The 12173-nt window shown below is 43.8% G+C and overlaps 1 protein-coding gene across 2 annotated transcripts in view; it reads right to left on the bottom strand.

Annotated features, from left to right (window-relative positions):
- Positions 1–12173, bottom strand: part of LOC109517511 (ephrin-A5b) — a 91115-nt gene that overhangs the window by 16927 nt on the left and 62015 nt on the right. For both annotated transcript variants that reach the window (XM_019872710.1, XM_019872709.1), the window contains exon 2: positions 2849–3141. In XM_019872710.1, the coding sequence (XP_019728269.1) occupies positions 2849–3141 (293 nt within the window). The remainder of the gene's footprint in view (positions 1–2848; positions 3142–12173) is intronic.

Here is a 12173-nt window from a genome sequence, read left to right as displayed (position 1 = left end):
TTCATCTCAAAATAATTGTGATTTCGAGTTTGGCTTCTCTCGATCTTTAAAATGTTCTAATCGAAGACAAACGATTCATGAGCAAAAAGGTGCCACCGATGAAATGCAATATATAGTTTGGTGTTCCCCGAAGGAATCCTTTTAGGATTTTAACCTCTACAAAGGAGATTTTGTTGCAAATGTATAGGGAATGGATTGAAAAAAAAATTGATGCCGCATTAGGGATACATTTTCTTCATTTATTCCTAATTTGTCAGCAATGCATCATTTAGCGATCATGCAAATGAGTTTTGTTCATCGCCGGCAGAAGTATGTCATTCTCGTCAATGTTGTATTTGAGCGTTCGGTTAAGATTGCCTGCAGAGAGACTTGTTTTCCCTCATTAGCACAAAAAGTGCACCAACCTTAAAAGTTTTTTACTCCAAATGGCGGAATCAATAATGCATTAACCAGACATGAAACTAATTTCCCCCCATTTCAGAACATAAATGTGCCATCAATTTTCAAACTATGCATTAAACTTGTCATATGGCAGCGACTGCGCCCACTCCTCCATCTCCCGAGAGTATTTTGAGGGAGGAAGAACTTCCCTCAATCGTCTCTTTTGCCATAAAGGCGCATTTCACGTGCCTTAACTTGATCTTAAAAGAACAGAAATTTGGGGTTAAAAGGAGATACTAACATGTACAGTAAATAAAATATGCCCCTTTATAAAGCCACATCTCCATAAATTAGAATATGGTGTAAAATAGTTTATTATAGTAGTTAAATTAAAAAGGAGAAACTCATTCACCTTTTCAGGTACAGCGGTCACTAAAGTGAACAGCCTATCATGTTTTCAGGTCAAAGGTCATCATTATTGATGCGTGAAAGCGTTAATTCACTGCCTACTTGATTTCATTCTTCAGAATTTTGATGACTAAAGCTTACGGCAAAGGAAATATATATTTTGACTACAACAACGAACAATCAAAAAGATTTTAACATAAAAGTTACGGGGGAAACGGCCATCCACAATGTATTTGTGTGTATTAAATGGATCTATACATTGCTGCACCTTCTGAATTCAACGACTGCAATTTCTCCTCTAGAATACCGGCTTGTTCAAAACGCCCCTTCGGATTTCATGGTCAGGGTCGTTTCTCAATGTGCCGGTTTGAAAACTATCCATGATTGGTTTTATTCGACGTACCGAAATAGGAACCATTAAGGATGTATTAAAGGAGTGAAGTTCATTTTGACTTTGAATTTCATGAAGGCGCCATATCCATTCCTCCTGATGGAGTTGCCCCACAGAGGTTTTGCTTGCTTTAAGCACCCTTCAACTCGAGATAACCTCAAAGTGAGGCGCAGACAACCGAACGTTGAACATGAGATGGAGGGTATTCCTTTTGAAGACTCCAATATAATGCAGCTGGAGAATCACACACACACACACACACACACACACACACACACACACACACACACACACACACACACCAGCCTTCGAATACCTTTGCCATTTTAGGAAAAAAGTCTTTCCGCGAAAGTGTCGACCTCAGCGCTCGGTGTGAAAACATGGCTGCCCGATTTTGTGCTTGTGCTTCAGGTATTCTTCATTCGCTTCATGCAAAAATGTTATGATAAACATGACCTGAATATGCTTACAGTTTTATTACAGCAAAAACTTGGCCTGATGAAACAGATCAGTTCTTATTTCTATGATTTATTAAGGGGAGAAAATAAATTTGAATTCCCTACTAAGGCCAAATAAATTCCTGGAGCAGACTCTGTCTTTTCTCTTAAATTTCAGGGCATGCTGTATAAGTCGAATCATAAAACGTGGCCATTCATTTTGTTTTTGTGCAGTTTTTCCGTATGATTTAACAAATCACCACAGCTGCAAGAAACACGTGTCACACGAGACATTTGGGGTCGCAAATGGGGTGGAAAATTTTCCGAAGATGTTGTTGTGGTAGGAGTTGTTTGTTTTTTCTTGGCATGGTTTTATGTTTGAGTTGTCAGCGCAAGCAAAGTGACATGACTCCTTCCCCTCGCTTGTTGGTGTGAGCCACACACGCTACTCTGATTTCCCCCCAAAAGTCAGCTTTTTGGGTAATTTATCAATGACCGCAGCTTGGCAAAGAAAGAATATGTAAAACAAATCAACAAATCCAAAATAACTTTCATATATTAACAGAATGCTCTCTTGAAATGAATGTTTGCAACCAGCTACGAAAGTGAGCGTGACATGCTAGCAAGGCAGCTAACATGTTAAGCTAGCTTGACTAATGTCGTCTACCCTCTGCTCTGACGTTACTTCACAAAGCGGAAAATAGCAGGGAGGCCGAAACTCATTATCGAAAACGCAATGACTGCATTCCGACATTTATTTAGAAAAAAAAAAAGTTATTTCTTTGTTTACTAACGTACAGAATAACGTGTTGTTCAATGGAGAAACTTATGTACCCAAACATTCCGAAATACTGCATTTTGGAAATTTGAATATTTATATTGATCATTATTTTTGATGAACATCTTGCAAAAAAATATAATAAATCAAAAAAGGTCCTTGTTTTCCTCTTTCATGGTGTCAAATGGGGTGCGAGGAACTAGTTTATGCAACGGCGTAAGAATACACGCTGCGCATGAAGGGCACTGACATTTACTGCCTGACAGTTTTTCATTTGCTTGTTTGTATGTATGGCATCGAAGCGTTCGTCATGCGAGCGTTTTACGAGCAATAGACCAATGTTTTAATTTGAGAAGGGGGTTCCCGGAATTTTACAGCCGTACTACTGAGTTGATTGACACATCACAGAGCTGCCAAGCAAGACTAAGCAAATGTAATGAGATGAAGACTCACAGATGTAGTAATATTCTCTTCCCGGTCTGAACTCAAAGCCCAAGGAGAACGGGGTGAAGAGCTGAAACTTCTCCGAGAACTTGAGCGGCCCGTTGGGCGAGTGCGGCCGGTTGCACTCCCAGCGCTTGAAGCCCTTGAAGGTGTGGTCGCACGTGCTGTAGCCGTCGTAGTTGACCATGTAGAGGACGTAGCGTTCCGTCCTCTCCTCGGGCACCGAGTCGGCGTAATGCGGGCAGTAGACATCCAGGTAGTCATTTATGCACACGTCGATGTGATAGTCCCCACGGTGGAATCTAGGAAAAAACAAAGCAAAATTAATTCACACTGACGCACCGGAATCCTGAACAGTGCCTCAAATTAGCGCCGATTAAAGTGTTCGAATTCAGCATACATATGCAGAGCGTGCGCGCTTGATACTCTGTCACTGCGGCGTTGAAATTTACTGGCAGCCGGCTCTCATCTTCAAGCTTCAATAAATTTCTTTACACGAGTTTGTTTATAGCTATAAATCTGTCACTGCGGCGCATACTTGCACGCGCATCTGCGCATGGCGGGAGAAGTAAAGTGTGGGAAGAAAACGCTTCTCCAGAGAAGAAAAAAAAGCACTCGAGAATCTCTGCCGACAGAAGGACAAACGCAGACGCGGTACAAAAGATCACGGCCGTACAAGGGGGTCCAGATGAGAAATGTCATGATGAGAAAAACACGACGCCCGGTCCCCCGACGGCTGCGCTGGAAGAGGCCACAAGGGGGTCAGAGGGCTTTGATACATACCGATTCATCAGATGTCGACAACAAATCTAAACACGCGCTCAACACATCTCATCTGCTGATGACAGAATCGGTCCCGCACCTGCGGAATGCCCTCAACTCGAGAGCGATTGCCGCGAAGGTCTGCGGCGGTCTGGCGTCAGGGTCACGGAGAAAAACGCCTGTTCAACATGCTTTGTGTGCCTTTTAACACCCTCCTCAAACGCTCTCAATGTGACGGTGCCACACAATTGCGCAGGGTTGGTACTTTTTTTTTTTTGGAAGTGTATAAGGAATTGGTAGAAAGTAGATAACGAAAAAAAAAAAAACAGAGGCAACATTTCTTGATTGCGCGGCGGTTTTCGTTTCTCACGAGACAGTGGCTTTTCGTCAAGGAAGTCGTTTACTCCATTACTTTTTGATCTGATTGGCCCGTAATGGATGTGACAGGCAGAAGCCCTATCGAAACACTGTTTTGTTTTTTTTTTTAAGCCCTTGCCCTCTTCCCAATTAGTTTCTATTCACTCTTTCATTGATGGATTTGTGAAACAAACCATCTGGCATGTCGGCTTTACAGCCGAGTCCGTAAAACCGGACCAAACTTTTAATTGAAAATTGCAGACTGTAGGAAGGGTTTCCTGGAGACCCCGCAAAAGTATGACAACAACTCTGGAGGGCTCAGCATTAACCCTTTCATGCACGCTGTAAACTGATAACAATGTCCCTGAAAGGGTTCATATCTACAAATCACGCTGAACTCTTTTCTTCTTAGAACTCTCTACCAGAAGAAAAAAAAAAATCTAAAAATGCACGCAGCTTTTTTGTGTTATCCTCGTCTATCCCCGTTGTGCCATTTCTCACTTCATATGCTCTCAATTCAACTCTGTCTAGTTGCGTCATTGTGGAGTTTGAAGATCCCATTCGAGGATGGATTTGGTCGGCTCAAGTCGCTGCATATGTGCGAGAATGCTGATCCGGCATCTCCTGCGCTACGATTCAACAAAGTGGCAATCCCGACACGCATCACGCAAAGTTTTTTTTTCCTTAAGCTCACATAGCAATTCCGGCAATCTGCTCGGAGCGCCTTCACTTGTCACTTCATTTGTGTCGGTATAATTGAATGATTAATGTCACAATAAAGTGGCAAACGCACCCCCAGCCATTTCCCATTACAGTGTGCATATGCGTCAGCTGGCTTTGCTTTGTAGATTCATTTATGTGCATCTATGTATGTGAGTGTGAACTACTCTTCTATCCCCCGCACCCCCACCCCTTCGCCTATGTTTACTCTTGCAGGGCAAATACCGTTGTGAAGCGTTTACAAGCAAAGCATCAAGCAGCTTATATGTAATAACTCATTTATAACAAATTTGCTGAGGTCCAGGAAGAGCCACGCATTTCTCTTCCTTTAAAATGTCACAGATTTAATGGCTACATCCTTTTCATCCGCCGGTGTGCATGTGATGGAGAGGAGATATCGAATGTGAGCATGACTTTAGATGTGTAGGTGTGAATTTTGCAACTGCCCTCCTCTTCAAGCCTCAGCATTCGCCACGGGTGGCGACCGGCCCCGACTGTAAATGAAGCCGAGGGTTTTTTTTTTTGGGGGGTTGCCCAGAGAGCGTGTAAAATCAGACACAAAAGATATCGGTAACGTGAACACAAACATGCAAGAAACACATTTCCGATTCCACGCACACTTTGTGTGCCCCGTGTTAGGTTGGCGATGTCCGTGGAGGGCGCTTGGCAAAGGGGCAGCGCTGACAGAGCCAGAAGCTGGCACCGAGTGAGAAAGGAACAAGGAGGGAGAGAGGATTGGCTTCCAAAGAAAAGTGAAAGTTTACATGAGGAAGTAGAATACAGCAACTAGCAGTTCCGAGCTGCCGGTGAATCTTTGATACGACTTGAGTACATACCCCTCTAAAGAGAACGACTAATACAACGCCAGCATGAGAGGAATGAGCTATGCTGAAGTATATCAGCTCCAAGTCTCTTCCCCAAGTATCCGCTCGGCTCAACTTGGGCGTGTCTGTTTTCCCACTTCAAACTCCCGCTGCCAGAAACCAAATCCACGCTGTACCCGAACACGTCGGTTGGAAGGAGACATACGAACATGTGATCAAATGTAAGAGAATGAGGATCTCCTGTGTCAGCCATGGAAAGCAGACACATTTGATTTGAAAGTGGACGGACTGAAGCCAGCTGCATCAAAACAAAATTTCTCGATGAGTTTCTTTAAATGTTACAATTACGGTATAATGATGAATCGACTCATTTACATCTGGCTGACCAAGCACCAGAAACAGTACTTCATTCCCGTACTCTCTCTTTCCAGTATCCATATTCCATTCCAGTTTTGGGACAGCAAAGTGAAAAGTGGTTAGCATATTTTCATCCGTCCATTTTCCGATCCGCTTTATCCTCACAAGGGTCGCGGGAGGTGCAGGAGCCAATGCCAGCTGTCTTCGGGCAGTAGGCGGGGGACACCCTGAACCGGTTGCCAGCCAATCGCAGGGCACACAGAGACGGACAAGCATCCGCGCACACACTCACACTTAGGGAGAATTTAGAGTGTTCAATGAGGCTGCCGTGCATGTTTTTGGAATGTGGGAGGAAACCGGAGTACCCGGAGAAAACCCACGCAGGCTTGGGGAGAACATGCAAACTCCACACAGGGAGGCCGGAGCCGGAATCGAACCCTGCACCTCCGCACTGTGAGGTCGACACGCTAACCACTGGACCACCGGGGCACCCTGGTTAGCATATATTCCTACGTAAATATTTTGTGGTATTTATTTAAAAAGTAGAGCATTGGGGGATGCCCCACCAAAAAAAAAAAAAAAAAAAAATTCACGATATTTTTTTCTTGTGGGCCCTGAACTGCTGGTTAAAAAGTCCCCACATAAAGTTCACATAATTATGCAACACATACCATTGTGAGTGTCTAATACATTTAGCATCGGATAATGTGAGAATGTGGTATTTGTAATTCAGCAAATCCCCTCATTGTGATCGCCTCATAAAAGCTGGCAAAAAAAAAAAAAAAAGCTGCCCAGATGGAGTTGTTGTGGAGTAACTAAACCCAAAACACACTTGACCGAGCCATTACAATCACTTTTCCATTTTCGAACATACTTCGTCACATTTGCAAAGACATGGAGAGCCATGTCGGGGGGGGGAGGCTCTCTGGCACAAAAACAGGTAATTAAGGAGCTGAGTTAAATGGTGGGCTAATTGTAAAATGGTGATAATTACATGTCTCTGTTATGGTGCAGCTGTCTCAGAAGGCTCCGAGTCACACCACAGAGTCAGCCAGGCGAGCCAGCCGGGCCCAGACACTGTTGCTTTGCATGCCGCAATGAAGCTCCAACCAAAAAAAGGGTCCACACGCAAACACGCGCACGAAAACACGAAGAATCGAAATTTGGAAAGAGCACACGGGACAGCGTGACTGGCCATCACACTCTTTGATTGGCTCATTTCCATTTCAATTACACACCCCAGTGACACCGCAGAGAGACAAACGCACACCTCTCTGCACGCACGCTCGCACGCTGTAATGAACTCCCATCAGGCACCTTTTGAGAGTGAAAAGTGATCCAAGTCCTCCAAATCAGATGAACAATTGAGATCCAATAGCAATTTTGCTAAAAGGTGCAGTCCCGTAGGTGTGTCAAGATGGGATGACTGTGCTCCTCCGCAATCTAGACGGTCACTGATATTTTTGTGCAACGTATCTACTTTATATTTGTCTGTTGCTGGAATCCCCGCAATATCGCCAATATTTCTCGTACCTTACTTTCTGTAATGACCTCACATGTGGGAAAGGAGAGTCGCATATGCACTTTTCAGCCATTTATTGAATGCCTGAAGAACAATAAAACACAGACGGAGAGCACACTCATGCAAGAGCTGCTGTAAGTCACAGCTCACACCGAAACCCTCACATACAGACTCAACGATTTCTTCGGCCCCTCTTTTAAAGGTAACTATCGAAAATGCAATTTATATTTTCTCGATATTTTACGTTTGTATTATTTTGTGCTCAAATGTGTGGACAGAGCTCCACATTGCCCTGAAATCAGGGATGGCCAAAAGTTGAGACGGCGCAAGTACATTTTTCATCGACGCCTGCCTTTGCCACGAGGAAATTTGCAGATTGTTTTTGTTTTTTTTTTTAATTTATTATGATCCTTGAATATTTTTCATCGCTGATAAACTTCTTCCCCACACTTCCGCCTATTCATCAGTAATATCGTGAAAATGAGTAGAGTGAATATTTCGTTCACAAGTCGATTTACAGTGTCCGTCCCTAAATGTTCGACCTAAATATCAGATTAGGGGCCACTGTGCACCGAGTGGACAAAAAATAAAATAAAACCCTACGGTGGGCAATTGTCTCATCTTAGGAGCTCATCAAAATCAGGTCAGATGTATCGGTCATAAATCACAATGCACGCCGAGGCTACACGAACACAAAAACAGCTGACGTGTTGACCTCTCATGTAGCCAGCAAAGAAAATGCACTCGGACCAAATAACCGCAAACAATTCCTCCTGTGTGACAAAATTATTAAGTGTAACACGTCTTTTCGATGACCACCACGTTCCTTTTATTTTTCCATTTTTTTCACCTTACCCGAGTTCTTCGCTGCACCCGCCTTGCACGTGACCCCGAATCAGATCTATTTACATGACCGCAACCCTCCCTGGCAAAAGTCATGCGTCTGATTTTCAATTTGAAATCCTCCGGCACGCTTTTGTTTGCCTGATAAATCAAATCACAAACCAAGAAAATAGAAACGCATGTGGACCTTAAAAAAGAAAATAGACACAATTGTTTTCTCCAAACTTGTGTACCTTGTTGAGTGTTTGCATGCTCGAGAGCTTACGTTGTTTGTGACACGTGGGATCATTTGTTGATTTTGGTTCCGGAGGGGGAAAATATGTCAAGAGGGGATGAACTCTGACTGAACCCGGATTTGGATTACCCATGCAAAATCTATCCAGGATCTTTCCACACGGTTTGTATGCTGCAAATGCACAGCGCAAACACTTTGTGGTCGTTGGTGCAGATGTCTAATTAGGCACCGCCGGCGTGATATAAGAGGAGCAATGACATCCCGAGCACATCAATCTGTTCCAATATGGTGGTCGACCAGATTTTGGATTTGGAAATTTGTTTTTTTTTTCCCCATAGGAAATCATGTGCAACACAAGTGGTTGCCAGGTCTGCAGCACAGCCAGGAGATCTGAGTTCAAATCTCAGTTAGGACTTTTTTTTTTTTTGGTGTAGTTTGCATGATGTCTCTGTGCTGCGGGATTTTAAAAGAATCTTAATTGTCCTCCAGTGTCAATGTGATTGTGTTTTTTTTTTTTATGTCAATCTTCTCTTAACAGCCCACGCGTTAAAGCTGCTCTGATGTTGAAATACGCCAAAGCTAAAACAAAACACGCAGACACACACATACACACACAATCATTTGCATGTAATGACGATTTAACATGACTTTTGACTTTAAAAGGTTATTAAGCCCGCCCTCCCCCGCAAAAAACTGATTTCTAGCTCAAGGGTGTTCAACATTACAAAGTCCAACCGTATTACATTTTTTTTTTTTTTTTTAGATTGCAGTTTTCCGAAAAAGCTCTTCAATCCTATGTGGTGTTCGCCTTGTTACGTCTGATGGCAGGAGACTGTAATGAAGAGCGAGGAGAAGGTGAGGAGCAGATAACTGCATCCAATATTTCCTCTGCGCAATAATCTTTGCTGTTAAATTAAATTCCTCTCACCGGCTCAACATTTCTGCAAGTCTCTTTTCTTCAACAACCCGGAGATGGAGAATTCCCCCTCCCCCTCTTTTTTTTGTCCAAGGGACCGACGAGAAATTACAATGCGGCCCTCAGTCGGAGTCATATAGAAGTCCAGAACATAAAACAGACTTTCTGGACCCGTCTATCACACCAAACTGCGCTTGGGCTCAGACGTGCTTCTGCAGGAGATAACAGCAAAGAGAGGAAATGAATATTATAAAGGGTATGATGACATTTCTGCAACAAAGTCAGACAAGGAGAGAAGAAATACTGGCACTCAAAGCGGTTGGAGACAACTTGAGGGTTTCGCCAGATGTCCTCAACCCAAAACCTCTCGCAGCACAACAGGGTTTCGAATCAACTGCGCCATCGATCACACGGGATTGGCAGAAATCCTGAGAAGGCGCCGCACAAATGCACCTTGGAATGGTTCATATGAATGCAGCATGTGCCCTAAAATCATCAGTTTCTTTTTACTTTTCCGAAACTGGATCGTAGGTCTTCACTCAAATAAAAGCAAAGAAAAGCACAGAAGGAATTTCAGATAGCCTCGAGATTTACTTGCTCATCAAAGTGGCCTTCATGAGTATGACAGATTACCAAAACAGGTCTGCGGCTTTCGGCTTGCAAAGTTTGCAGTGGTCACGTGGCACAAGAGGGCACATACAACGCTGCTACTGCGAAAGTGGAGGTGAGCGGGAGATTCTGTTGCGAGCCTTGGAATGAAACTCGGTCATGAACCGAAAACTTACCGGAGAGGTGTTTGACCGTATTGAAGCGCTTGACCACACGGAAAATGAACGATCATTTTATTCGTAAAACTATTTGTATTTGTTTATGGATGCCGGAGAACACAAAGAAAATGTGTTCTAATAATATCAAGAATAATCTTTTTTGATTGACAATGACGACACAGCTCATACGAAACTTCTAATCGTTACAGTCCACTTGCATTGGGATCCAGCAGATGGCGCTTTACATACAAAGGTGGGACAGTATGTCTGAGAATGGTATGATTTGACATTAAAAATGAATCATCGCGACATATGTTTGGCCTTGGCATTAATCTGCGAGGAGACCCCGGCAAGCTCCGTGCTATCAAAGTAGCGGAACAAAGGACTAGCATGCATGAGCGTCGCTTGTTACACGAGCTGACAGACGCATTCCAGCTTGGCTAACAGGCCGGTTGGTTTACGGTCTCCGCGGGAGTTTGCTAAGAAGACACACGGACTTCAACTATATCGTACATGACCGCTAATGTGGAAGCACACGCAGGCGGAAAACGTCACGGATGCGTTTTTTTTTTTTTTAAAAGGCAGTTTTTCTTGGTGAGTGCACATATACGTCGTAAAGAGATTCTTGCGCATCACGGTGCATTTTACTGGGTATATGTGGTGCTGCTTTAATGGGGGGAGGGTAAGCTGAGAACAGGTGGTCAAGCCAGTATAATATAGTGTCTGTCAGCAAAGAGAGGCACCTACTCACGCATTCCTTCACTTTCATCAAGCCTTCTCCTCATGTTCCCCTCACTCTTGTCACCAGCCTGCGACCGCAACCCACCACGGCCCTGCCCGCCGCCGTCACCCTCAACTGTGATCTTAACGATATTCATTTCTGCCATTTACGTCTGTCAGTGCTCATTTCGCCCCAGGGAGACAATGAATTAAGAGCAGCGACAGACGAGTTCTTGTTCTGTTCTTCTTGGCGCTCGGGCGAGTGTTTGATGTCGCCCGCATCAGCATGCCGTGGCTCAAATGTAAATCGGAGATGTGGAAAAGAATGAAAGGGAGACAGATACTTCCTCAGAGCTCGAGCGCTCTGACAAACAACCGTTTTTTATGGGTGTGAAACGCTGGTGTGTGGAGACTGTATACAGTATGGAGCACTGTGTGTGCGGTAGGTTTGTGTCTGCGTGCGTAAAAGGATTTCTTTATGTGTCCGCCCGTCACCAAGGGAGTCTTGGGAAAAATGACACATTCCCCCCCTTGCGACATCCTGTCAGCCCCTGGGGCCATTCTAGTGAATTATAGCCTCCCCAAAGCCACTTCAATGCCTCCGTAAATACTGTACACTGTGTACTGGGAAGACGTGTGCTTCATTGTATGCATGCTCACAAACTGTCCATTTGTGTCAATTAATGGACGATTGCGTTGGAGACAAATTGGCTATTAGTCGTTTGTTTGTTGGTTTTAATAGCCAGAGGGAATAGTCTGCTCCTAGTGAATGGGAGAGGACATACCATACCGATGAAGAACACTGAAACCTCTCTGAAAATATGACCTGGTGAGCCAGCTTGCATTTAAATTGCCAAAGTTGCACCTATCGGCTGAAACAATGTCGTGACTAATCAATCATCACAAATCGCACTTGAAAGTGGATGAAGCTGTCACACTTTGGAGCATTTGAAATACTGGAGAGCAGTGTGGCACAGTGACGGTCTACACTAAGGTTGATTGGCGGCATATCTTACGAAGCAGCGGACGAGTGTATGGAATTTTAAAAATAGATATTTGTGATATAATACGAAATAAATACTGCATAAAAATGAGATTTGAATAGCTTGACATAAGAGCGTACAACATGGTGTAGATTTGCCATCGACTGCACCCAATGGAATATTCATCGAGTATGTATTCTTATGCAACTAAGTACCCGCTCTAGACCTTTAAAAATAGCCCTTTCCAAAGTGGAGAAAGTGGTCAAACTCATTGTCTTTTGAATTGATGTGTTCGGCTTGTGAAGGGCTGCACTTGTATTAATAATAC

Source organism: Hippocampus comes, unplaced genomic scaffold, assembly GCF_001891065.2.
Source record: "Hippocampus comes isolate QL1 unplaced genomic scaffold, H_comes_QL1_v1.1 scaffold4, whole genome shotgun sequence".
Lineage (NCBI taxonomy): Eukaryota > Metazoa > Chordata > Actinopteri > Syngnathiformes > Syngnathidae > Hippocampus > Hippocampus comes.
This window is presented reverse-complemented; position numbering and strand designations above follow the sequence as displayed.